General features: G+C 46.5%; 1 protein-coding gene across 3 annotated transcripts in view; it reads left to right on the top strand.

Moving 5' to 3' along the window:
* Positions 1 to 25,714, top strand: part of FSD2 (fibronectin type III and SPRY domain containing 2) — a 44,877-nt gene that overhangs the window by 11,400 nt on the left and 7,763 nt on the right. For 2 of the 3 annotated variants that reach the window (XM_070358365.1, XM_005887133.3), the window contains exons 4-11: positions 10,518 to 11,223; positions 11,368 to 11,463; positions 13,388 to 13,618; positions 14,808 to 14,830; positions 16,120 to 16,241; positions 19,274 to 19,429; positions 21,984 to 22,118; positions 22,850 to 23,000. In XM_070358365.1, the coding sequence (XP_070214466.1) occupies positions 10,588 to 11,223; positions 11,368 to 11,463; positions 13,388 to 13,618; positions 14,808 to 14,830; positions 16,120 to 16,241; positions 19,274 to 19,429; positions 21,984 to 22,118; positions 22,850 to 23,000 (1,550 nt within the window). In that variant the 5' untranslated portion in view covers positions 10,518 to 10,587. Of the gene's footprint in view, positions 1 to 8,940; positions 9,094 to 10,517; positions 11,224 to 11,367; positions 11,464 to 13,387; positions 13,619 to 14,807; positions 14,831 to 16,119; positions 16,242 to 19,273; positions 19,430 to 21,983; positions 22,119 to 22,849; positions 23,001 to 25,714 lie in introns of all 3 variants that reach the window. The other variant, XM_070358366.1, reaches the window with a different exon arrangement.

Below are 25,714 nucleotides of genomic sequence, written 5' to 3'. Positions count from 1 at the left end.
GCATACAGATTTCTCAGGAGGCAGGTAAGGTGGTCTGGTATTCCCATCTTTTTCAGAATTTTCCACAGTTTGTTGTGATCCACACAGTCAAAGACTTTGGCATAGTCAGTAAAGCAGAAGTAGATGTTTTTCTGAAACTCTTCTTTTTAGATGATCCAGCAGACGTTGGCAATTTGATCTCTGGTTCCTCTGCCTTTTCTAAATTCAGCTTGAACATATGGAAGTTCTCAGTTCACGTGCTGTTGGAGCTTCGTTTGGAGAATTTTTAACTTTACTAGTGTGTGAAATGAGTGCAGTTGTGTGGTAGTTTGAACATTCTTTGGCATTGCCTTTCTTTGGGAATGGAATGAAAACTGACCTTTTCCAGGCCTGTGGCCACTACTGAGTTTTCCAGATTTGCTGGCATATTGAGTGCAGCATTTTCACAGCGTCATATTTTAGGATTTGAAATAGCTCAACTGGAATTCCATCACCTCCGCTAGCTTTGCTCGTAGTGATGCTTCCTAAGGCCCACTTGACTTAATATTCCAGGATGTCTGGCTCTAGATGAGTGATCACACCATCGTGGTTATCTGGGTCATGAAAATCTTTTTTTGTATAATTCTTCTGTGTATTCTTGCCACCTCTTCTTAATATCTCCTGCTTCTGTTAGGTCCATACCATTTCTGTACTTTATTGCGCCATCTTTGCATGAAATGTTCCTTTGGTATCTCTAATGTTCTTGAAGAGATCTCTAGTATTTCCCATCCTATTGTTTTCCTCTATTTCTTTACATTGATCACTGAGGAAGGCTTTCTTCTCTCTCCTTGCTATTCTTTGGAACTCTGCATTCAGATGGGTGTATCTTTCCTTTTCTCCTTTGCCGTTAGCTTCTCTTCTTTTCCCAGCTATTTGGAAGGCCTCCTCAGACCACCATTTTGCCTTTTTGCATTTCTTTTTCTTGGGGATGGTCTTGATCACTGTGTCGCTTATCTCTTGTCTTTTTTATAATAGCCATGCTAAGATGTAAGATTTAAGGTGAAATTCTATTTAAGTCTTCTGCCCAACTTTAAATCAAATTATTGGGGGATTTTTGCTGTTGGATTGTATGAGTTCCTTCTATGTTTTAGAAATTAACTCCTTATCATATAGATAGTTTCCAAATATATTCTCCCATTTCATAGGTTGCCTTTTCATTTTATTGATTGTTTCTTTTCCTGGGCAAAAGCTTTTTAGTTTGATGTAGTCCCACTTGTTTATTTTTGCTTTTGTTGCTTGTGCTTTTGGTGTATATGTGGAAATTTCCCCCTATGTATTCTTCTAGGGCTTCTGTGGTTTTAGTTCTTACATTTAAGTCTTTAATCCATTTTGAGTTTATTTTGACGAGTGGCATAAGATAGGGGTCAGGATTCATTCTTTTACATGTGATTATCCAGTTTCCCCAGCACTACTTATTGAAGAGTCTATCCCTTCACACAATGGAATAATCCTGCTTAGTTACACAGACACACAGGAGAGTGGAGGCAGTACCTAGAGCCCCTTCGGACAGCAGACTCTGATTGCTTTGTTGACCATATAATGAATGTGGGGACCTAGGATGGATTGTAATCCAGGGAGAAGGCAAAGCAGTGCTTCCATAGTTGTACGACCCCGTTGGCCTTGTTGTTTAGTCGCTAAGTCACGTTCAACTGTTTGCGACCCCATAGACGGTAGGCTCCTTTGTCCATGGGATTTCCCAGGCAAGAATACTGTAGTTGGTTCCCATTCCCTTCTCCAGGAGATCCTCCTGACCCAGGGATCGAACTCTTGTCTCCTGCATTGGCAGGTGGATTCTTTACCATTGAGCTACCAGGGAAGCCCCTCACTCTTTGACTTTGGGGACATTTTAAGGGAAACCCTGGCTAAAGTAGTCCCTGGCAATGAACATGCTACCCAGGAAGAATGAGCAATCCTTTGGGTCTGTTGTGTGTGTGTGTGTGTGTGTGTGTGTATGTCCTTGGCTTTTGTTTCTGTTGGGATACAGACTTATCATGAGATGTGTCCTGCTTCACTTGACGCATCCGTACAACAGGCTGTGTTGATGAGGACATTCCAGGACCATCCAGCCAGTCTAGTAGTAAGCAGGGTTCTTAGCAGCAACCCCAAAGAACATCCAGGCTCTCGCCGTCTTCGTAAGTCCTGGATGCTGGGCTTGGGAACAAAGCACTAGTCCCAGAGCCTCTTGCTTGGTGATGCTGCCCCTGGGAGTGACCTTCATTCATCCCTTCCTCCTCCCAGGAAGTGGCCAGGTGTCCTTGGACCTAGTGGTGGACCCGCACACTGTGGAGCCCGTATCTTTTGCATCAGTCCTGCGTAGTCATTATACTCAGCCTCAGCAGACATGACTGAAGCAATGTTTACCATTCTTTTCCTAAATAAGAGTTTGGCAGCACTAGAGGATGGGACTGAAGCTTTTCTGGCCCCCAAGTGCTATGTGCCCTGTCCTGGAGTTTCAGGAGTGAAATTTCCTGATGGGGATCCAGAGCCTAGAAACCAGTTGCCTGTGTGGTATGGGGCTGGTTAGGATACCAGCATCTTTGTCCCCTAATAGCTGCTGGAAGTTACCTCTCTGTGTGGTACTGATGGAGAAGATGGAGGAACAGCATCCTATGGGCACATCAGAGTGAAGGAGGGAAGAGACAAGACCCATGGGAGCTCAGCAGGACTGCGTCCGTGTGGTCACACCCCCACTGTCCCCACCATGGTCAGAGAGGGACACTTGGTTCTTGTATTTTTGTCTTGCTGTCAGCAAAAGCCAGGGTGACACCATGGAGGGGTGTGTGAGGGGCTTCCCAGCAGGGTCATAACGATGATGACTGGGAGAGAGACATTTGGTGCAATGTCCCAGATAAAGAGGGGCTTCCCAGGTGGCTCAGTGGTAAAGAATCCACCTGCCAATTCAGGAGATGTGGGTTCAGTCCCTGAGTCAGGAAGATCCCCTGGAGGAAGAAATGGCACCCTACTTCCAGTATTGTTGCCTGGAGAATCCCATGGATAGAGGAGCCTGGAGAGCTACACAGTCCATGGGGTCGTGAAGAGTCCAACATGACTAAGCACGCACCCAGACTGTAGCCCGCCAGGCTCCTCTGTCCATGAGATTTCTCAGGCAAGAATACTGGAGTGGGGTGCCATTTCCTTCTCCAAGCGATCTTCCTGACCCAGGGATCGAATCTGCGGATTCCTACACTGGCAGGCACATTCTTTACCACTAGGGCCACCTGGGAAGCCCTGTGATTAAAAATTGTATTGATAAATTAATCCAGAAGGAAAAAAAAATATTATTTTATTTTTTATTATTACTTTTTTGGAGCCATGCCATGTGGGATCTTAGTTCCCTGACCAGGGATCAAACCTGCACCCCCTGCAGTGGAAGCACAGAGTCCTAACCACTAATGCCAAGAAAGTCCTGATTGCCATTTAAATATCACATTTTCTGATGGCCTAATTGTGAAATCCAGGGACACTGCCCTGTGCTTCCTTGACTGCTCTGTGTCGTTTGCTCCTACTCACCCTTCCTTCTCCCCTGGCTCAGCTGTGATCACCTCAGGCCACCGCCTGCTGGAATCTTTGCTGACTGCCTCCCTAAGCTGCTCCTCATGTGTTGGCAGTCCCCAGGCTTCCATCTGGTCCTTCTGCTCACTGTCCATGTGCTCCGGGTGATCTTGGCCACACTCACAGCTTCCATGTCCCCTGGTCTGAAAATGACTCAAAACCCTTGTCTCTGGCCTTCAGCTCTCCCCGAGCGCAGGCAGAGCCCAGAGGAGGAGCCGCCTTCCTGAAAAGCCCCCATCGCCTCAGACTTGACACCCTCACGTGTTGTTCAGTCACTAAGTCGTGTCCAACTCTTTGCACCCCATGGACTGCAGCACGCCAGGTTCCCCTGTCCTTCACTATCTCCCCGTGCTTGCTCAAACTCATGTCCATCTAGTTGGTGATGCCATCCAACCATCTCATCCTCTGTCGCCCCCTTCTCCTCCTGCCCTCAGTCTTTCCCACAGGTCTTTTCCAATGAGTTGGCTCTTTGCATCAGGTGGCCAAAGTTGTCACCTCTCATTTTTCTTTTCTTTCTAGTTTTATGTGTGGTGGGACATTGACCCTGTCTCTCAAGCCACACACCTGCAGCCATCTCTGTAGACCACGCTAGGAGACAGCTGGAGGCCCAGTTGGCTCAGCAGCTGTCCAGAGAACCCACATTCTTCAGCCTCTCCGCTCTCTGGCCTTAGTGTCTATGAGGTCCTGAACTGATCCTCGGGGTCCCAGTCCCCGCCCTGGATATTCCTGCTATCAGCCTTCAGGTTCATCCTCGTTTCTCAGTCTCTGCCTACAGAGCCCAAGGATCACTTAGCTCTTCTACCCACACCCTTGGGGAAAGACTTGTCCATGCAGCCAAGGCTGCTCAGAGACACTTTGCCAGTTGGCCCAGACCTCCGTCCTCATTCCCAAGACAGCCCACCAGGCTTCTCCTGCCACCTGCCCCCACACAGTCTGAGTTCTGTCTTGTGAGCTCACAAGACTAAGGCTAAGGGTGGTAAGGAGGAGAGGAGAGGACTGGCCCCTCCAAAAAAATATAAATAAAATATAAATTAAAAAATTTAAGAATAAAATAATATTTTTTCCTTCTGGATCAAGTTTATCAATATAATTTTTAATCACAGGGCTTCCCAGGTGGCCCTAGTGGTAAAGGGTCTGCCTGCCAGTGCAGGACATGTAAGAGATAGGGTTTGATCCCTGGGGAGAAGGAAATGGCGGCCCAGTGCAGTATTCTTGCCTGGGAAATCCCACGGACAGAGGAGCCTGGCAGGCTACAGTTCATGGGGTCACAAACAGCTGGACACAACTGAGCATCTGAGCACATTCACACAAGCAGTATGACATAATGCATTGTACATTTTGGCAAATAATTATTGAACAAAAGAAAAAAGTAAAAGAGAAATGCATTTCTTAATAAAGTGGGTGGGACTTTCTTTAAAGTTAGTTTGTACATCCATGGATGAAGATGACATATTCTATAATGCAACAGAAATTAGTGCCAGTTGTCTTTCTATTTTTCATTTTGTAGTTGTAAGCACCAAGCAAACCTGTTCACTACAGAAGTAGATGGAAAATGAAGCTGTTTTATTATAGCAAGTCACTCAATTCTCTGAACTCTTCCCAAAGTGTATGCCAAAAATTACATAGTAATATATCATGAAAAGTCATTTTAGACCATGTATAAGATGACATTTGATTAGATCTTCCTTCAATTTTGTTGAAAGCAAAGAATTGGAAACCACTCAACTTACAAAAAATTTCCTTATCCATTCAATAAACGTCACTCACTCTTTCTACACTGATACCAATACTTCAAATTGTCCTTTCATTTAGCCCACTGGGGTTTTTTTAATTCCAAAGCAATGAAATCTCACAGTGGAATGTAATATTCAGGATGAGTGAGAGTTATAGCTCTACGTTTCTAATAAAAAGATGAAGGGCTATTATGAAAAGATCACCTGCAGGAAGCCTCGACTGCTGGCTCATTGCCAGGCTGAGCAGCTCTGGGAAAGATTAAATATTACGTTGCACATCTGGTACTCTTAAAACTATCCGTGTCCATGTCCCCCTTGGAGAGCCTTAGTGTACAAATGCTGTAGTCTGCAGATCAACAGTTTAACTGCACCCTTTGGTTCTCAGTAGCTTGATTGCATCCAACTCTTAGAAACCCCATGGACTGTAGCCCACCAAGCTGCTCTGTCCATGGGATTCTCCAGGCAAGAATACTGGAGTGGGTTGCAATTTCCTTCTCCATGGATCTTCCTGACCCAGGGATCAAGCCCACATCTCCTGTGTCTCCTGCTTTGACAGGCAGATTCTGTACTACTGAGCCACCCGGGGAAGCACAACTGCAACCCTTTAGAGAAGCCCAATGTGAAAGAAAAAAAAAAAAAAAATAGAGGAGGGAGAGAAGTTTAACAAGAGGGAAAAAGCTTATTTTAGGCTGGAACAGTATAGTAGTTGTCTATTGCTGCATGTTAATTTTTTGCCAAAATTGAATAGCTTCAAACAGTAAACAAATGTTCATTGTCTTCCATGGTTCCTGAGGGCCAGGAATCTGGAAGCAGCTCAACTACAAGATTCTAGCTGAGGGTCTCTCGTGAGGCCTGGTGACCACTCTCAGTCATTCCTCCCACAGCAGTTCCCAACCTTTTTGGCACCAGGGGTGGTTTCATGGAAGACAATTTTTCCCATGAACTGGGATCGGGGGATGGTTTCAGAATGATTCAAGGGCATAGTATTTATTGTGCACTTTATTTCTTTTGTTATTACATCAGCTCCACCTCAGATCATCAGGCATTAGATCCTGGAGTGCAATGCACTTTATGCCTGTACAGTGCTTCCTACTCTTCTTTGCCCATCTGCCTGCCAACCTGGCTCACTTCTGCCTTTGTACTATGATTTAAAAAAAAAAAAAATCGACAGTAACAAGTGTTGACAGGGATGTGGAGAAATCAGAGCCTTCATACAATGCTGGTAGAGATGTAAAATAATACAGCCACTTTGGAAAACCGTCTGGTATTCCTCCAATAATTAAACAGGGAGTTACTATTTTATCCAGAAATCCCACTCCTTGGCATCTACCTACCCAAGGGAGATGAAACATATATGCACACAAAAACTTGTACGTATTTTAATAGCATTATTTAGTATGGCCAAAAGGTGGAATCAACCCAAATGAAATGGGAAGTGGTGCGAATCAACAGATGACTAGATAAACAAAATATGATATATCCATACAATAGGATATTATTCAGCTCTAGTAAGAAATGAACTGTTGACATATGCTGCAACCTGGATGAACCTTGAAAACTATGCTAAGAAAGAGGCTCGTCACCAAAGACCACATACCATACAATTCCATCTATATGAAATGTCCAAACAGGAGCATCTGTAGAGATAGAAAATAAATTTGTGGTTGCTTAGGGCTAGTGGAAATGAGGGGATGTGAGTCATGATAGCTAATGAGTGCAGAGTTTCTTAATATTTATTTTATTTATTTTGCTGTGCCAAGTCTTAGTTGTAGCACATGAGATCACTGATCTTCATTGTAGCGTGTAAACCATGCAGCACGTGGGATCTAGTTTCCTGACCAGGGATCAAACCTGAGCCTGCTGCTTTGGGAGCTCAGAGTCTTAACCACTGGGCCACTGGGGATGTCCCCAGAGTCTCTTTTTGAGGTAATGAAAATGGTCTAAAATTATCTGTGGAGATCATTGCTCGTTTTTGTGACTATGCTAAAAATTACTGAACTACAGCCTTTAGGCAGGTGGGTTGTTGTTTAGTCACTAAGTCATGTCCAACTCTTGTGACCCCATGGACTGTGGCCTGCCAGGCTCCTCTGTTCATGTAAACTACGTATCAATTAAAGCAAGGGGCTTCCCTGGTGACTCAGATGGTGAAGAATCTGCCTGCAGTGCAGGAGACTCAGGTTCATTCCCCTGGAGGAAGATCCCCTGGAGAAGGAAAGGGCGACCCACTCCAGTATTTTTTCCTTGAGAATCCCATTGACAGAGGAGCCTGGTGGGCTACAGTCTGTGGGGTCACAAAGAGTTGGACACGACTGAGCAACGAACACTAAAGTATTACCAAAAAGTAATATAATGGCAGTTGTGTGCCAAGAAGCAAGCAGGGACTTTATAGTCCAACAGACTGTGTTAACAAGGCCTTCCAAGAAACAGGCACCAAATTAGAAGTTAGATACACACTGTTTTATTAGGGGACTATAATCTAGGGGGCTAGATAAATATAAATAAAACATAGGGGACTATGTCTTATTAGGGGACTATAATTATAAATTATAATCTCACGCTGTTTTATTGTGTGAGATTATAAAGGGGAGAAAGATAGGAAAGGCTGGGGTCAGATATGGATAGAAGGAAGGAAGGTTGGAGAATCGTACTAGCCCACCACACACTCTAGGAAAGGTCTGGCATGGCTGTCAAGGAGTCCTGCAGCCAAGGTTTGCCACCAGGGTAGTTTTGTGTCAATCAGAAATGGATCTGCCTTAGTGTCCCTGCTACGCTTTGTCATCGGATGGGAGACGCCAACAGGAAGAGTGTCCTCCATGCGAATGTGACAGTGACTTTCAGAGTGTAGCTGAAACCCCTGGTTATGGCCCCTATAAGTGGATGTCTGCAAGGCTCAGTCTCATGACCACTACACACACTCAGATTCAAATTCCAGTTCAACAACTTACTAGCCATGTGACCTTCCTTGCACAAGATACCCTCTGGGAGCCAATTGTCTCCCAGTCTGTAAAATGGGGATAATAATAGTGGCTACCGCACAGAAAACTGTATGTAAAATTTCTTAGCACAGGGACTTCCCTGGTGGTCCAGTGGTTCACACTTTGCACTTCCACTGCAGGGAGCACAGGTTCGATCCCTAGTCTGTGAGCTAAGATCTCACATGCCCTGTGGCTAAAAAAAATTAATTAATTGCCTAGCACAGGAGAAAATACACAGTAAGTGCTCAACATGCAGTAGCTACTACTAATATTGTATTTGCTGCTGTTATTATTATTTATTTCTAGATTTTATGCACCTCCATTAAAATAGTAGACCTCATAGTCTATATATACTGAGTACTCTGTTTATTTTACTTAGTATCATATTATAAGTCTTTCCTCAAGGTACCATTTGCTCTCCCTAACATTTTAAAGGCTACATTATATTTTACAGGGTGTACATATTCTAGTTTTGTTATGATTCTCCTAATCATTAGAGCTTTACAGTTTTTATTTTTCAGCTATTATAAAAAAATTTTGTGGTGGACATTTTTGTATAGAAATAATGTTTTCTGCTATATTTGAGATTTTTTTCTTTAGGGTCCTAGAAAAGGTCTATTAGGTTAGAAAGTATGAACTCTTTTTTATTTTTGGCTGCGCAGCTTGTGGGCTCTTAGTTCCTCCACCAAGGATCAGACCTGCGCCACCTGCACTAGAAGCAGAGTCTTAACCGCTGGGCCACCAGGGAAGTCCCTGAGCAGCGGGAACATCTCTAAGGCTCTTGATCCATGTTGCCACATTCACTCTCCAGAAAGGTGGGACTGTGTACATTCTAACCAACAACATATAAGAGTGTTCATTTCATGGATCCTTCCCCAGTCTTGGGGCTCGAAAGGCAAAACAGCATCTACATGTTTATTCTCTGTTATTCATACATGAGTCTATGTGCTCAGTCATGTCTGACGCTTTGCAGCCCGCCAGGCTCCTCTGTCCATTGGATTTTCCAGACAAGAATCCTGGAGTGGGTTGCCATTTCCTCCTCCAGGGGATATTTCCAACCCAGGAATCAAACTCAAGTCTCCCACATCTGCTGTGTCTCCCGCATTGCAGGTGGGTTGTTCACCCACTGAGTCATTGGGGAAGCCCCTGTTACTCATAAGGATGAACTATTTTCCAAATGGTTTTCTATAGGTAACATTATATGCAAAGGAAATTATTTTGTGAATATTCCTTACTACTGAGATTTTTCTTTTCAATTAATCTACATAATTTATTTAATAATAATTGCCTGAAACACTTCCTGTTATTTTGCCTTTGGGGATTTTTAGGTTTTTAAATGTATAGAGATCATTTGTTAATCAAATCAATTTATAGTTTGTTTGTTTCGTAATTTCTCCTGTCTCTTTCAAGCTTTGGAAGCCCATGGTCCTGTAGAAAGCAAACCTTTCCTTACAGATTGTTTAAAGTGAAACTGCAACTGAGGTGCTCAGATTGTTTTTTTAAATTAATTAACTAATTATTTATTTTTGGCTGTGCTGTTTCTTCGTTGCTGTACAGGCTTTCTCTAATTGCAGCAAGTAGGGGCTACTCTGTAGTTGTGATGCACGGGTTCTCACTGCGGTGGCTTCTCGGATCATGGGCTCTGGCGCACTCGGGCTTCAGTAGTTGTGGTGTACGGGCTCGATTGCTGCGCAGCATGTGGGACCTTCCAGGATCAGATATTGAACCCGTGTCTCCTGCATTGGCATTCTACCACTGAGCCACCCAAGGAAGCCCCCAATTTATATTTTTGTTCATAATTTCTCCTGTCTCTTTTAAGCTTTGTTGTCATTGTATAGTTATCAGTCGTGTCTGACTCTGCAACCCCATGGACTGTAGTGCACCAGGCTTCCCTGTCCTTCATTATTCCCCAGGGTTTGCTCAAACTCATGTCCATTGAGTCAGTGATGCCATCCAACCATCTCATTCTCTGTCACCCCCTTCTCCTCCTACCCTCAATCTTTTCCAGCATCAGGGTCTTTTCCAATGAGTCGGCTCTTGGCATCAGGTGGCCAAAGTATTGGAGCTTCAGGAAGTCCATCCTCCTGCAGAAAGCAAACCTTTCCTTACAGATTGTTGAAAGAGAAACTACAACTGAGCTGCTCAGATGAAATTATTTATTTTAATGCGAATGAGTTGAGCCCAATAAAATAACCATCTACTGCAACGACCTTCTCAGAAATGGGGTTTTGTGTTCTAGGACCCAGGAGATCCACTAAGGACTGTCCAGGAAGAGTCCTCCTTGTGCAGAGGTGCTGCCTGGAGCTACAATGGAGGAGGGAGCTGGGGAGGCACCGGGGCTGGGCAGGTCTGCTGCTTCTAAGGATTTCCGCTTCTATCACATGGATCTTTATGACTCTCAAGACAGACTGCAGATCTTCCCAGAAGAGAGTACTCGGATGAGAAGAGAAGGTGTCCAAGCTGAAATGACCCATGAGCCCATGAGAGGGGGCGTGAAAGTGAAGGCTCCGAGAGACCTTGGAGAGGAAGTGGATGAACTTGTCCATCTCTATGGACTTGAAGATGATCACGAATTAGGGGATGAGTTTATTGAGGAAAACACACCCAGAATAGAGGTTTCAGAATATCCTTCTTATATGATGATGGGGAGTGAGCAGAGAGACTGGAGACTTACTGGTGAGGCGGCTCAGGGTGAGGACCTGGGCTTCATGGGGTGGGGCTCAGCAGGCCAGTGCCAGGACTTGCGGGAAGCCTACAGGTACAGCCACGGCCGTGCCAGCGAGGAGTACGAGTGCTACGTCATCCCAGAGGAGGAGGACGAGGAAGAAGCGGCTGACGTCTTCTGTGTCACTTGCAAAACTCCAATAAGAGCGTCGGAGAAGGATCAGGATGAACACAAGCAGCATGAGGTGACTCCGCTCAGTAAAGCCCTGGAGAGCGCCAAGGTAAGTAGGTCTGCTTAGGTCTTCTTTCTGTTGAGATTGTATTTGTATCTCAAGTATGTAGGTGGGAAATGAATCTAAAATGCCTTCTATGAAAGAGAGAGAAAACATAGTGTTAATGTCTTCTTGGGATCCTCTATTTGACAGGATGAAATTCACAAAAATATGTACAAGTTGGAAAAGCAAATTATTGAGATGGAAAACTTTGCAAGTCACTTAGAAGAAGTTTTCATCACGGTGGAGGTAAGAGCATGCTCAATGACTCAGATACATGCAGCCATGAGTGATTGAGTCAGCAGCTGTGTCTGGTATGAATTAGGGAACCTGTTTCTTGGAATGTATGGTGTTGATGCCGCTCCTGTTCCCTTACCCCTCTGTCTGCCTTCCCGTAGCTGCTGCTGCTGCTGCTGCTGCTAAGTTGCTTCAGTCGTGTCCGACTCTGTGCAACCCCATAGACAGCAGCCCACCAGGCTCCCCCGTCCCTGGGATTCTCCAGGCAAGAACACTGGAGTGGGTTGCCATTTCCTTCTCCAAGGCATGAAAGTGAAAAGCGAAAGTGAAGTCGCTCACTTGTGTCCAACTCTTAGCGACCCCATGGACTGCAGCCCACTGGGCTCCTCCGTCCATGGGATTTTCCAGGCAAGAGTACTGGAGTGGGGTGCCATTGCCTTCTCCGGCCTTCCCGAGCACAGGGGCATAATCCCGTGGAACCAATTACCTGGCAGCATTCCCTACCGAACTGTTAGCTCTCACGGGCTGGGTCTTCAGTATCTTTACATCTCCACTCACACTATAAGTTAGGACTCTTTCATGGGCCAGCCAAGCAGACATTGCAAGTCACCCATCCTGTCACTGATGTGTTCTTTTCCTTAGATGTTACCTATTTCTCACACCGCCAGTAAGTTTCTGTGCCTGTCACCAAACATGTCACAGTTCCCTGGGTGTGCCTAGTAGGTGTATCATCTACTGCTGGACACCAGCACACAACCTAGCCATCCGGATGAGGTAGCCCAGGAACGGGACCGGAGGACTTCCTATGTCCCCTCCCTTCGTGTGGGTGCTCTACCTCTGTTAATGCAGCCTCAGAGTGCATCAGTGGGAGCATCTTGTGTGAATGAACTAAGCCCTGGGTTCCTTTCCCATTAAGCTAGACTTTCCTCCCCATCCCCAGTCCTAAAAGGGAGGGGAGCTGTTGCACTAATCTCCTATGGGAGACACAGGGAAAGGACCAGCCCTTCCACATCTAAGCATTGGGTGGTGGGCGATAGGAGGGTAAGTGTACAGCAGCCAGGAAGAAGCGCCCTACACTCCATGCTGCCCGCTGCTCTCAGTTCACGGTGTCTCCACCCTCTGTAAGGACTCTGACCTCTTCCTTTACACTCAGCACTGGTGGGGGTCATCTACCACTTCTCCCTCTCTTCAAGCATTCTGAGCAAGTCTTACATATACAGTCAATACTTAGTAAGTACTCCCTGAACCCACAGAGCTCTCCTGAGTTTCCAGTCTAAGGGGGACCAGGAGTTGATAAAGTTTAATTAATATTCCCCATCCATTGCATTCCAGGATTAAATCCTGGCACAGCCCTCTCTCTGTCTTCCTGCTTTTTCTGATCTGTTAGGCGGCACCATCTGGGTTATTCCCCTCCCCCTGCATCTGTTTCTTGGTTGTTATGAGGATCTGTGTGATCCTGATGTTTGTATAATTCAACCATCAAGGAGTGGAGGTGAATGTCATGAGATGTTGAGAGCTCAAGAGGGAAAGCAAGTTAGGTAGGACTCTTCCAGGGCAGACGTCTTCATGTTAAGGTCCAGAGTTCCAGTGGCAGGCTGACTCATTACGGTAATGATAATCATGAAAATCTTCCAGGTCGGTTGTCATGGTGATGGGTGGTGGCTACACCAGAGGTGGGTGGGGTATGGGGAAGAGGATTGTGAAATGCCACCAGCAAAGAAAGCAATACTGCTTGTTAAGATTATCCCTGGGGTTCTAGCTGGAGACGCCTGGTCCTACTTCCACCTTTGTCCACCTCAGCACCCTGGCAAGAGACAATAAGATTAACAGGGAGGGACCAAAACATCTCTGAGTAGATGCATTTTCATGCCCCAAATGACTCTGCAGTCAACATACATGCACTGAAATGACAGCTGAGATCAACTATATCTTGCAGGAAAATTTTGGAAGACAAGAACAAAACTTTGAGTCTCATTACAATGAGATCTTGGAAACACTTGCCCAAAAATACGAAGAAAAAATACAAGCTCTAGGGGAGAAAAAGAAAGAGAAACTGGAAGCTTTGTATGGACAACTGGTCAACTGTGGAGAAAATCTTGACACCTGCAAAGAACTAATGGAAACAATAGAGGAGATGTGTCATGAAGAGAAGGTTGATTTCATAAAGGTCAGTAATGAAGTGAAACGAAATAATGAACTGGAATCACAGTCATGGCCAGAGTAGGTTAGATTGTCCCCTCTCTGCCTGGGGTTGGAACTGACTTTCATGGTCAGCATCCATCTATTCCACTGGATGTGTAACCATGACAACACATCCCCCATCTCACTGCACAGCTTCACCGTGGGTAGCCGAGCAGTCTCATATACAGCTGACCCTCCCCTCCACCACTGCTCAGCTAACACCAGAGTCTGTTCCGCTGTCCTGGTTATCCAGAGATAGGTGCTCTCACCGTGGAGTGGGGCAAAAACAGGACTCTGAGACTTTTCTGGCCATCTCAGATGATCTCTCAGAGGTCGGGGGAGAAAGATGTCCAGGCTAGAAAGGTACCTCCTGTTTCTCAGTAACAAGTGCTGCCATTAGACATCTTAGTTCATAAGCTCAGACATGCAAAAAAAGTCCTTAAAATCCTCCTCAATCTGACTCCAAGTTCCCATGCAGCCAGACTGGGAATTTCAATCTCAGCCAGAGCTGGGGTCTCCTTTCTTTAGGGTCCCACAGGAATATGGGGCAGACGTGGGATCCAGGATGTGAGGGAGGGGCCCCTAGCCTCCAGAGCTTCCTAGTTGCCAAATATGCCCTTTCCATTGGCCACGCCCATAGTGGTCCTCCAAGGCCCACAGCCCCTCCCTCCTGCCATGCCTGGGGTGAGGGCGGGGTGCGTGATGGAAGCTGGACAGCAGGTTGGCAGCCACTGTCAGAGCCCTCAACACTCAGACCTTTGAACCAATTTGTCCACAATATCACTGTAGCTCACAGACATAATCTAGAATGTGGAGAAAGTGAGATATATGAGTATGTCTTCTCTGTTATTTATAGTAGTGAGAAATTAGAAACAGCCAAAATGTACAACAATAGAGTAAATGATGGAGTTCCCATTCAATGAACCGTGACGCAGTCTTTCAAATTGATGATCCCCAAGACCATTTGTCACCTGGAAAGTGCTAACGTCATGTTAATGGGAAGAAACTGCATAGGTGTTGTAAGAGTCGTCTTTGTTTAGGGTGTGGACGTGGCTGATTTTTCTCTTCTACTAACTTCCAAGTTTTAAGATACATTTATATTATTCTACAGTTTGAAAAAGAAATTTATTTCCAAAATCAGTTTGATTTTTTTTTCTCTTTCTCTTGCTTTTTAGGATGCTGTGGCTATGGCTGACAGGTAGTACTTTTATTCTGACATGTATTTTCTTTTTCTGTTCCTTTTACCTCTAGATACCTGACTAGGTATCAGTTGCCCTTGGTTATATGCTCCCAGGTTCAGCTTTTGTGTCTGCCCCTAAGAGTAAATAGCACCGGCTTTGGAATGATAGTGTGGGACCACAAGGACCCTCTGGTACCAAAGCTTAGAATCGCAGAGCTGGAAGGGAGCATATGGTGAGACTCAGCCTTCAAGCCGGGATGGGGTTTCCCCGAGCCCCTCCTTTCACCAGGAGGAACAGAGATCCAGAGAGTGGGACTTCCCTGGTGGTCCAGTGATTAAGACTCAACACTTCCACCACAGGGGACGTGGGTTGAGCCCTGTTTGGGGAGCTATGATCCCACATGCCACGTGGTCAAAAAGCAAAAAAGTCAGAGTGTCCCCAGTGTCCCCCAGCTAAGCCAGAACCCAGACTGTGTGCAGCAGAAAGCATGCACATTCTGGAGTCAGACAGGAATTTAAATCCTGATACCCCCATGACCTTGGGCAAGTCCAGCCAGTCTAGGACTCACCTTCCTTACTGACAAACAGGGATAGCTTTGTGAGAATAAAATCAGACAATATCTGTAAAGCAACACAAACAGTGAAGTTTAATAACATCAGGGTTCAGAGCATAAGCTTTGGCAAAAGACAGACATGGTTTCAAATTCTGCCTCTGCTCCTTACAAACCGTGTGACAGCCCGGAGCAGGTGCAGGAGACCCAGAGCCCCAGTTCATGCTCATCAACTTGAGGGCACTTGACCGTGTTAAGAGGCTGCGTGTCTCTGGGTCCTGGGGTGGTGTGGAGGTGGGAGCTCCCAGGTCAGCATCTAAGGATCTTCCAGAAGGTGTGGATCTGGGGCTTTTTGGCCCACATCCCCCAGCCCCCCACTCTCTGACATGACCCTACCCCTTCTCTCCTCAAAGGTGTAAACCAGCCACACCTATCCCCTCCAGTGACTTCATAGGTCAGTCACTGAAGCATAGGCCAGAAGGCCGCCCACAGCATTTTAAAATAAGCAAATAAGAGTTCAGCTGGGGACTTCCCTGGCAGGTCCAATGGTTAAGATTCCACATTTCCAATGCAGGGGGTGCAGGTTCATTCATTCCTGGTTGGGGAACTAAGATCCCACATGCCACCTGGTGCGGCCAAAAACAAAATAATTATTTAAAAAAAGAGTTCAGTAAAGAGGCCCTAGTTGCTGCTCGCTAGTGACCCTGGGGAAGAGTATCCCTCCATTCTTGTTAGTGTGTCTTTTTATACTGATAGACTTGGAAAATTCCTGAAAACAAAAACAGATGAGGAGATCTCAGCGCAGCCCGACTTTGAAGACCAGACCTTGGATTTCTCTGATGTGGAGGAGCTGATGGGCTCCATAAACACCATCCCAGGTGCGTGTCTCACCTGGATGCATACTTGACACCAGTTTCTCTGAGCTTTGAGTTAAAAACTTTGAAGGCTAAAAAAAATCATAAAGATCTAGAAACAGGCATTTTCCCCCACCAGCTGCATGAGCTTCGTGTTTTTGTCTTTATGGCTTGTAAGGGTGAAAACAGAGGTTGACCTTCCTGGGATAAATATCCTCCATCCCTCTCCAGGGTGCCAGCATCTGGTCCCCATCAGCCTGTCTTACTCTAAACAAGTATCCCAAGTTTTATTTCCTTGAATGTTGTATTTATGTCCCTCTCAAGTGGTAGTTTTTAGCATAGGATTAAGAGATGGATTTTAGAATCCTATGGAGCTGGTGAGAATCCCAGCCCTGCTACTTCCTACCTGTGTGACCCTGGACAACTTACCTAACCTCTCTGAGCCTTGGTTTCCTTGGTAAAATGGACATAACAATGACTCATGAGGACATGATGAAAAATAAATGAGTAATGTATGTATAGCATGTCACACGGTGCCAGGTAGCTCTTAAAAATCTTATTATGAGGACTCATTTTTTAAGACTGATACTAGACTTTAAACACATGTATACCTGTGGCGGATTCATTTTGATATTTGGCAAAACTAATACAATTATGTAAAGTTTAAAAATAAAATAAAATTGGAAGAATAAAAAAAGAAAAAAAATGAAAAAAAAAAAAAACCATCTTTCCTTTTTCATCCAGCAACACCCAGCAACATTATGAAAAATGTTTTATATTATCATTTTAGATTTTCCTTCTTCAAAAGACGATTTTACAATCTTTTTAAAAATTAATTTTTGGCTGCGCTGGGTCTTCGTTGCTGCATGCAGGCTGTCTGTAGCCGCAGCAGGCAGGGGCTACTCTCTAGCTGCAGTGCGCAGGCTCCTTGTTGCAGTGGCTTCTTTTGTGGAGCCCGGGCTCATGGGCTCTAGAGCATGGGCTTAGTAGTTGCAGCACATGGGCCTAGGTGCCCTACAGCGTGTGGAATCTTCCCAAACCAGGGATCAAACCGTGTCCCCTAAACTAACAAGCAGATTCACAACCACTGAACCACCAGGGAAGTCCTAGGTTTTTCCTTTATACACGTGTTGTTTTTTTAAATAAAAATGAAATCATCCTGTTTTATAACCTGCTTTTTTTTCCTAGCGAAACATTTGTGATGAATATTATTTTGCACTGATAAATTTTTCTATGACATCGTTTTAATGGCTCTATACCTTAATCTGTGTACTTAATTCTCACTGATAAATCCTTCTGCAACATCATTTTAATGGCTGTATATCTTAATCCTCAACTGTTGGTGCCGAGATGCTTCTAGGTTTTTCATCCTTATAAACCATACTATAATGAACATCCTTAATCGGAGTCTTGGAGGCCATTCTTAGACTCCCCAGGTTGAGGGGAGATTTTGCTGAGCTGTGAAGTCCTTCAGATGATCTGAGGACGGTATTGCCTAAATAATCAGACCCAGTGATTTTGAAGGAAAGGCACTATTGCCTAAGTCAGTGTTTGAGACACACAGTGGTGGTTTCTCCTCACCCTCCCGTGTCTGGGGCCCAGGCAGACCATCAGCCCCCAGCCTGTATCCAGGGCCATCCCTCTTCTTACTGCCTCCCCGGAGGGGACTCTTCTTTGCAGGGTATGACAGGGCATCTGCTGTGCATCCTGAGCTACATCACGTGGGGATACAGGTTCTTTCTCTTCTTCTCACTTCTGTCATATTAGGGGCCTTCCACCCCCTAACCAGCAAGGAAAAGCTGAGTACATTCCATGAAGTCCTACCTGGTCTGAACAATTTCAGAATTTGAAAATAAGGATGTTCTTTAAAGCCCCGGATGGAAGGAGATGCTGCCATGGGTGAAGAATTACAGAAGACAAACAAGGAATGTTTCTTGGATGTGTGTGGGGTGGGGTAGGAAGAATTATTAACCCACAGAGAAGAAAAGTATTAACTCAGTAGATGGACTCAAAAGAAGTTGGTTCTGGGGACTTCCCTTGTGAGCCATTGGTTAAGAATCTGCCTTCCAGGGCTTCTCTGGTCGCTCAGCAGTCAAGAATCCGCCTGCCAATGCAAGAAGCATGGGTTCGATCCCTGGGTCAAGAAGATCCCACATGCCACAGAGCAACTAAGCCCATGCACCACAGCTACTGACCTGTGCTCTAGAGCCCAGAATACATACCTACTGAGCCCATGTGCTACAACTACTGAAGCCAGTGTGCCCTAGAGCCTGTGCTCCGCAGTAAGAGAAGCCATTGTAGTGAGAATAGCCCAAGCACTCGGCACAGCTAGGGAAAAGCCTGTGCCGCAACAGAGATCCAACACAGCCATAAATAAATAATTTTAAAAATCCACCTCCAATGCAGAGGACACAAGTTTGATCCCTGGTCAGGGAACTAAGATCCCATGTGCCTCGGGGCCACTAAGCCCAAGCACCGCAACTTCTGAACTGCTGAGCCCATGTGTTCTGGAGCCTGCATGCCCAACTAGAGAAGCCCCCGTGCCAAAATGAAGACAGCACAGTCCAAAAAAAACAAAAAAAGTTGGTTCTGAAAAAGCATAGTTTTTCCAAACCTAATCATCTCTCATTGTAATGAAATCATAATGAAGGAGCCAGTTGTTGCAGGCTCTTTCCCTCCTCTGTTCACTGTAGGACTGAGGGCAGCGGTGCTGTGGTCCTGGCCATCCTGCCTCTGGATGGTGTGGTGGATCCAAGGACCCATCCCTCCCTAGGGTAGGACTTGCAAACACCGCAGCCTGAGGGGCTGTCAGCAACCCTGCCTCCCCCAGCTCGTGTGGGTTGGTCAGAGCAAGATGGACACAACCAGTTCTTACTGAGGCTCCTGGTCGAGAGGTCTGGCCTCCCACCCTGGCCACCCCGACTGCCTCTCCTATCTCTGAAGCCCATGGGATGCTTTGAGGGATGGATTGTCCTGTAAAAGCGGCCATTCCCATCTGGTGCCTCTAAGTGAAGGATCCTCACTTGTCTTTGTTTTCCTCCCTTTTCCTCTTCTAGCTCCTTCTGCTCCAGTGATAAACCCACAGGCCCCTAACTCAGCCACAGGTTCCTCAGTCCGAGTGTGCTGGAGCTTGTACTCAGATGATACCGTGGAGAGCTATCAGCTGTCCTACCGGCCAGTGCAGGACGGCTCGCCTGGGAAGGAACAAACAGGTGAGGTCTGCCGGGAGCAGAAACAAGCTCCAGCCTGGGCCCTGGGGAGGCGGCGATGGGGTGAATCTGCACACCTAGCTCCTTGCAGGATGGCGTGCAGGCAGGTAAGCATGGCAGGAAGGGCTGGGAGGACAAGTTGAGGCCTGGCTGAGGAGAATCATCGGGCTCAGATAAGTGGAGTGTATCCACAGCCATCAGATCGGGGTTGTCCTGGGAATAATGGGTCTCTGGCTGCACCATGTGCAGGACGTGTGGGGACACCCTTCCTCGAGGAGGCCCAGCGGGACTGGCTGGGTTCTAGCAGATCCTGTCATGCAAGGGTGGCTGGGCTTTCCTTGAGGTCACCCTGTGTTGGGAGAACCTTGGTGGCGGGGGGCGGGGGGTGGGGGGAGGTGGTTAGTCTGCAGACCCCCAGGGGGTCGAGGAGGGCTCTGCAGCCTGGAAGGGCTGCTGCTAATCTGACCCACATTCCTAGGTAGAAAGGCCGTGGCCTCCACTTCATGCAGCCCTCAGCTCATCCTCTTTCCAGGACAGTAGAGCTGGCTGGAGCAGGGTTAGGGCTGAGGGAGATGCCCCATCTTTGTAGATAAGCCAGTCTCCTGTTGAGAAGGGGGTCAGACAGCAGAGGAGCTCCAGCTGAGCATCTGAAGGATCAGGGCCAGCCTGGCCGGGCCTGTTCTGTGTACATGGGGTCAGAGCAAGACTGTGGGAAAGGGATTCAGAGATCATCTTATGGATGACCTAGAGACAGATAAGCGGACATGCGGGAGCACCATAAGTTATGGCAGAACCAGAATGAGAGTTGAGTCTGCAGGCGCCCTGCCTGGAGCTCTTCCCCTTGTACCCATTCATGCAGATAGAAGATTTCTGAATGCCAAAGGTGAGGATGATTTGTCTGCTCAGCGGTTAGGAAGGAACGGGGGTTCTTGAGAAAAGTAAGTTTAATCCATGATGAGGGAGAGAATAAGGACTAAAGAGGACATGGGAGGGGAGATTGAGGACCAGAAAGTCAGATCTGATTCATAGCAGGTTTTGCCACACATCAGCCCTATTGGCACCCTCTGCAGAAAATGCCATTGTTAGGGGGCTTTGTCCTGGTGATTAATGAAGACTTTTTTTTTTTATGTTTTGATCACATTAAAAAAAATTTTTTTAAGTCTTTATTGAGTTTCTTACAATATTGTTTCTGTTTCATGTTTTGGTTTTTTGGACACAAGGTATGTGAGATCGAACCTGCACGCCCTGCATTGGAAGGCGAAGTCTTAACCACCAGACTGCTGGGGGCATCCCAGTAAAGATCTTTTCAATGAGCACTTTGTTATAAAGGAACTGATATCAGAGAGTGGATTAATGACCTGTCACTGCCTTAAGAGTCTGGGCATGTTTAGAGGTGTATCAGTTAGCTTGTGCTGTGTAACACCCCCCCCACACACACACACACATATACCCAACATATAAGCTAAAATGACAAATTTTATGTTCATTCATTGGTTGCTAGGGGCAGGATAGCAGTAGGGAATTAAGAGGTACAAACTACTATGTATAAAGTAAACTACAAGGCAATATTGTACAGCACAGGGAATATATACAATATTTTATGATAACTTTAACTGGAATATGAGCTATAGAAATATTGAATCACTGTGTTGTACACCTGAAACTAATATTGTAAATCAATGACACTTCAACTTTTTAAATTACATTTATTATTTATTATAATTCTATGAATTGGATAGTTTTGTTATAAACTATATCCAATTCTTTGAAATGGATGGAATTTATTATAATTCTATGAACTAGATCTAGTCTGTGCCAGCTTGGGAGGGTCTGGACAGGCTAGGATGGCCTTGCTCTTATGTCTAGGGCATCAGCTGCAATACTAGGGGCCTCTGTTCACATCATGATCATATTCTTCAGGAGGCTGGCCCAGGGTCATTTCATGGAAATGGAAGCATTCCTGGCAGGAAGAAGACAAGGCGCCCGTGCCCCAGCACTGCCCAAACCTCTGCTTGCACCATGTTTGAAGGGGTCCCGTTGGCCAAAGAAAGTCATGTGGTTAAGCCCAGCTGCAATGGATAGTGGGAAAGACCAGTCCTCTCAATGGAAGGATCAGCAGAGTCTCATTGCAGCAGGGCATGCATACACAGCCAACGGGGACTGGTAGCCAGTTCTGTATCTACCTCAGGGAAGATAGATTATAGTGCAGTGAACTTGGAGCCAGTTGACCTATTTGGGGCTTGAATTCCATTTATTTATTTATGTTCATGCTGGGTCTTTGTGGCTGTGCACAGGCTTTCTCTAGTTGCAGCGAGTGGGGGCTACTCTCTAGTTGTGGTATGCAGGCTTCTCACTGTGGTGGCTTCTCTTGTCATGGCTCAAGGGCTCTAGAGCACAGGCTGAGTAGTTGTGGCACATGAGCTGAGTTGCCCCCCAGCATATGGAATCCTCCCAGACCAGGGATCAAACTGGTGTCCCCTGCACTTGCAGGTAGATTCCTAACCACTGGACTACCAGGGAAGTTCTAGGCTTTAATTCCTATCATTTTTCCCCCCAGAGGTTACAATGACCGTCAAAGAAACATACTGCTCAGTGACAAACCTGTTGCCAAACACGCAGTATGAATTTTGGGTCACAGCTCAGAACAGGGCCGGCCTCAGCCCCACCAGTGAGCGTGCGGTGTACATGACAGGTAAGGGGCCACTTGTAGGACCTTCACTGAAGGGGACCCAGAAGTCTCGGCTTTCTTGGTGGGGGCAGGGCTTTGATGTCACTTGGAAGGACAGGAATAGCTTGGCGCTTCTTTCCTTTTATTTAGTACACCAAATCTGTATGCCTGATATGGCAGGGACATTTTTTCACAGTTGGTCTCAAAAGAAGATAAAGTACTGCCCTTGGACACAGTTTCACAGACACATTTGAACCATGCAACCATCCTCCACTCCAGAGATATCTGCAAGTGATTCCCTGGTGTTCCTTTGGGCTATTAGAATACTGCACTTTGGATGGCTTAGAAACAACAGAAATGTATTCCTCGTGGTTCTGGAGGCTGGGAAGTCCAAGATCAAGGTGCCAGCAGATTCAGTGTCTAGGAAGGACACTGTCTGGTTCAGAGTGGTCTTCTTTTGCTGTGTCCTCCTATGATGGAACTGGGCAAGAGGGTTCATTGGGTTTCCTTGTATAATAAACCCCTTCAACTCTCAGGACCTAGGCACTTCTTGGAGACTCCAGTTATCATCACACTGGGGAATAGGTTTCAACATATGAATTTGGAGGGGGACATGATTGTCTAGGCTGAAACACCTGGTTTGCCTTTTATTGCACTGAACCTCTTGTAGGAAGAGAGAGCTTGTGATGTGTTCTGGAGCACTAGGCTGGATGTGACAGAAGGGTTGTTCCTCTCTCCGTTTCCCCTGCATTTAGCGCCTTGTCCCCCCATTATAAAAAGCAAAGAGATAAGGAGCTGCGAGGAGGCTGCGCTCATCTCCTGGGAGTCTGGAAACCTGAACCCTGTGGACTCATACACGGTGGAGCTGACCCAGGCAGAGACGCCGGGGGCCTCGGGTGTAACTGAGTGAGTCACAAAGGGCGTTGGCTAGGCACGAGAGGCCTCGACACAGTGACACAGCTTAGGAAAAGTGTGGCATCTGCAGAGAAAGTTGAACACAGGAACCCTGATTTTAGATTGCTTAGTTTCATGAGAAGTAAGTGGAATGTTGTGATTGAAGATAAATGATGGATGAGTGAAGAAGTGAATAAGTGGTAAACCTCAGATTTGCCTTCTTAGTCCAACCAGGGTTTCCCATTATTCATTCAACAAGTATTGAGTGTACAGATGGTGCCTGGGCACTGGTGACCCAGAGAGACAAATTCCCCACCCTGACAGAGCTGATGGTCTGAGTTGGAGGAAATAGACAAAAACCAAGAAAGTTCAGTTCAGTTCAGTTCAGTTGCTCAGTCGTGTCAGACTCTTTGCGACCTCATGAATTGCAGCACACCAGGCCTCCCTGTCCAACACTAACTCCTGGAATTCACTCAGACTCATGTCCATCGAGTCAATGATGCCATCCAGCCATCCCATCTTCTGTCGTCCCCTTCTCCTCCTGCCCCCAATCCCTCCCAGCATCAGAGTATTTTCCAATGAGTCAACTCTTCACATGAGGTGGCCAAAGTACTGGAGTTTCAGCTTTAGCATCAGTCCTTCCAAAGAAATCCCAGGGCTGATCGCCTTCAGAATGGACTGGTTGGATCTCCTTGCAGTCCAAGGGACTCTCAAGAGTCTTCTCCAACACCACACTTCAAAAGCATCAATTCTTCAGCACTCAGCCTTCTTCACAGTCCAACTCTCACATCCATACATGATCACTGGAAAAACCATAGCCTTGACTAGACGGACCTTTGTTGGCAAAGTAATGTCTCTGCTTTTGAATATGCTATCTAGGTTGGTCATAACTTTCCTTCCAAGGAGTAAGCATCTTTTAATTTCATGGCTGAAGTCACCATCTGTAGTGATTTTGGAGCCCAGAAAAATAAAGTCTGACACTGTTTCCACTGTTTCCCCACCCTAACCAAGAAAACAAATGCTTAAAACACACAGTAGCATGAAGGGAAAAGAAACACAATGAAATAGGGAATGTAGTGGAGGTGAGGCTTACTTTGGAGAGAGTGGACATTTGAACTGAGACCAGACGGATGGGAAGGGAGGAGGCCTGAGAAGAGTGGGTGCAGGCAAGGCCTGGCTCCTGGGCAGGAGTGAGCTTCCTGCACTGGAGGAACCAAGAAACCCACCTGGCTGGAACTTGAGGAGGAGAAAGAACCAAGAGAAGCAGAAATGAAAGAGAATTGAATTCAACGTACAAAGAACATTATGTCCCTGGTGGTCAGCTGCCTGGAGGCTCATGTTCCCCTCTGGTTGGCAGAGATTTGGAAGAATTCATAGCTAGAAGAGGGCTAGACTCAGGAACCACAAGGGCCTGCAGATCCTACAAGTCTATAGCTGTGTACAGTGGAGGAATTATGGCTAGGCCTCTGGATTACAACAAGGCAGTCCAGAAGCTTATGAAAGGCAGCCAAGTCCAGGGGCTGCCCTACTGTGCACCAACCCAACTTTAGAGAAATGGAGGAGGAGGGGTTGGTGTCAACTGTTAGGGAGACAGATTGTTCTACACTAAATTCCGGGCTTGGGACCTGGCCATATGCCCCACCCCCTGCCCCCAAACCCCGGCCTAAATTCATTTGTCCACAACCACATCAGGGCTTGCTAACCTGGGTTATCTATTTCAGGGATCCTCAGGAGCAGGGAAGGGAGTTCAGTGGTCTGACCAACCTCCCCCGCCCGCCCCCCGCCCCTGCCAAATGGTTTGGATTTCCTTTGCAACTTGTGCTGATACTTTAAACCCTTTACACTGGGGGTCATCAGAAAGCTGGTTGGGGACCGAGGTGACCTGGGCAGTGCTTACTCTCCTAGTATAGATCTAATCATGGCATCCCTGAAGAAGACAAACTTCCTTCACTGGCTCTGGCCCCTTCCTGCCTGTCAAGCTTATCCCCACCAGCTCCCCTTCCTCAACCACATGGGTCATATTTTATTAATAGTGCCTTCTACTTTCTATCCTTCTTCCTGCCACAGGGCCTTTGCACATGCTTCTTCTATGAAAGAGACTCCTCTATTCTCTTTCTTATCCATTTACCTCCCAGTCATTCTTCAAAGTTCAGCTCGAAAACACCTGTCAGCTAGTTGTACCTTCCATAATACACCATCAACTTGTCATGTTACCATCTTACGTTTCTTCCAGTGATGGCTTGAGAAGTGCCTTTCTTCTAGACTGGAAGCTCTATGAGGGCAGTGGCTACATTCCGTTTCCCCAGGGCCCCTCTATATCAGCTCTAGTCAGATCATTTGTTCATAAACACAGACTGAGAGCCTGCTGTGAGCCCGGCTCTGTGCTTAGCTTGTGGTACTTGGCCCCTGCCCTCAGAGAGGCTGTGGTCCTGCCAGACAGGCTGACACACACTGGATTCAACTGCATGCACACCCCACTGATGCAGTGTTAGACCCAGACTGAGTGCAGTGCTGGATGCCTGGGACACTGGGTGGGGAGCTTGGAGGGGCGAGAGCCACAGACAGAAAGGATACAAGAAAATGGGAAAAGGGGACCCGATTGGGAGGGAGCATTGAGGAGAGCCTCACTCCTGCCTGTGCCGCTGCTGGGGGTCAGCAGGGAGGGGCTGGTGCTTGGGTCTGTCTGCCACAGCCCCTCGGTGATGTCAGCATGTCTCCTCACCCAG

This window comes from Bos mutus, chromosome 21 (genome assembly GCF_027580195.1).
Source record: "Bos mutus isolate GX-2022 chromosome 21, NWIPB_WYAK_1.1, whole genome shotgun sequence".
Taxonomy (NCBI): Eukaryota; Metazoa; Chordata; class Mammalia; order Artiodactyla; family Bovidae; genus Bos; species Bos mutus.
The sequence above is the reverse complement of the archived record's forward strand: the minus strand, read 5'-3'. Positions and strand labels throughout refer to the sequence as shown.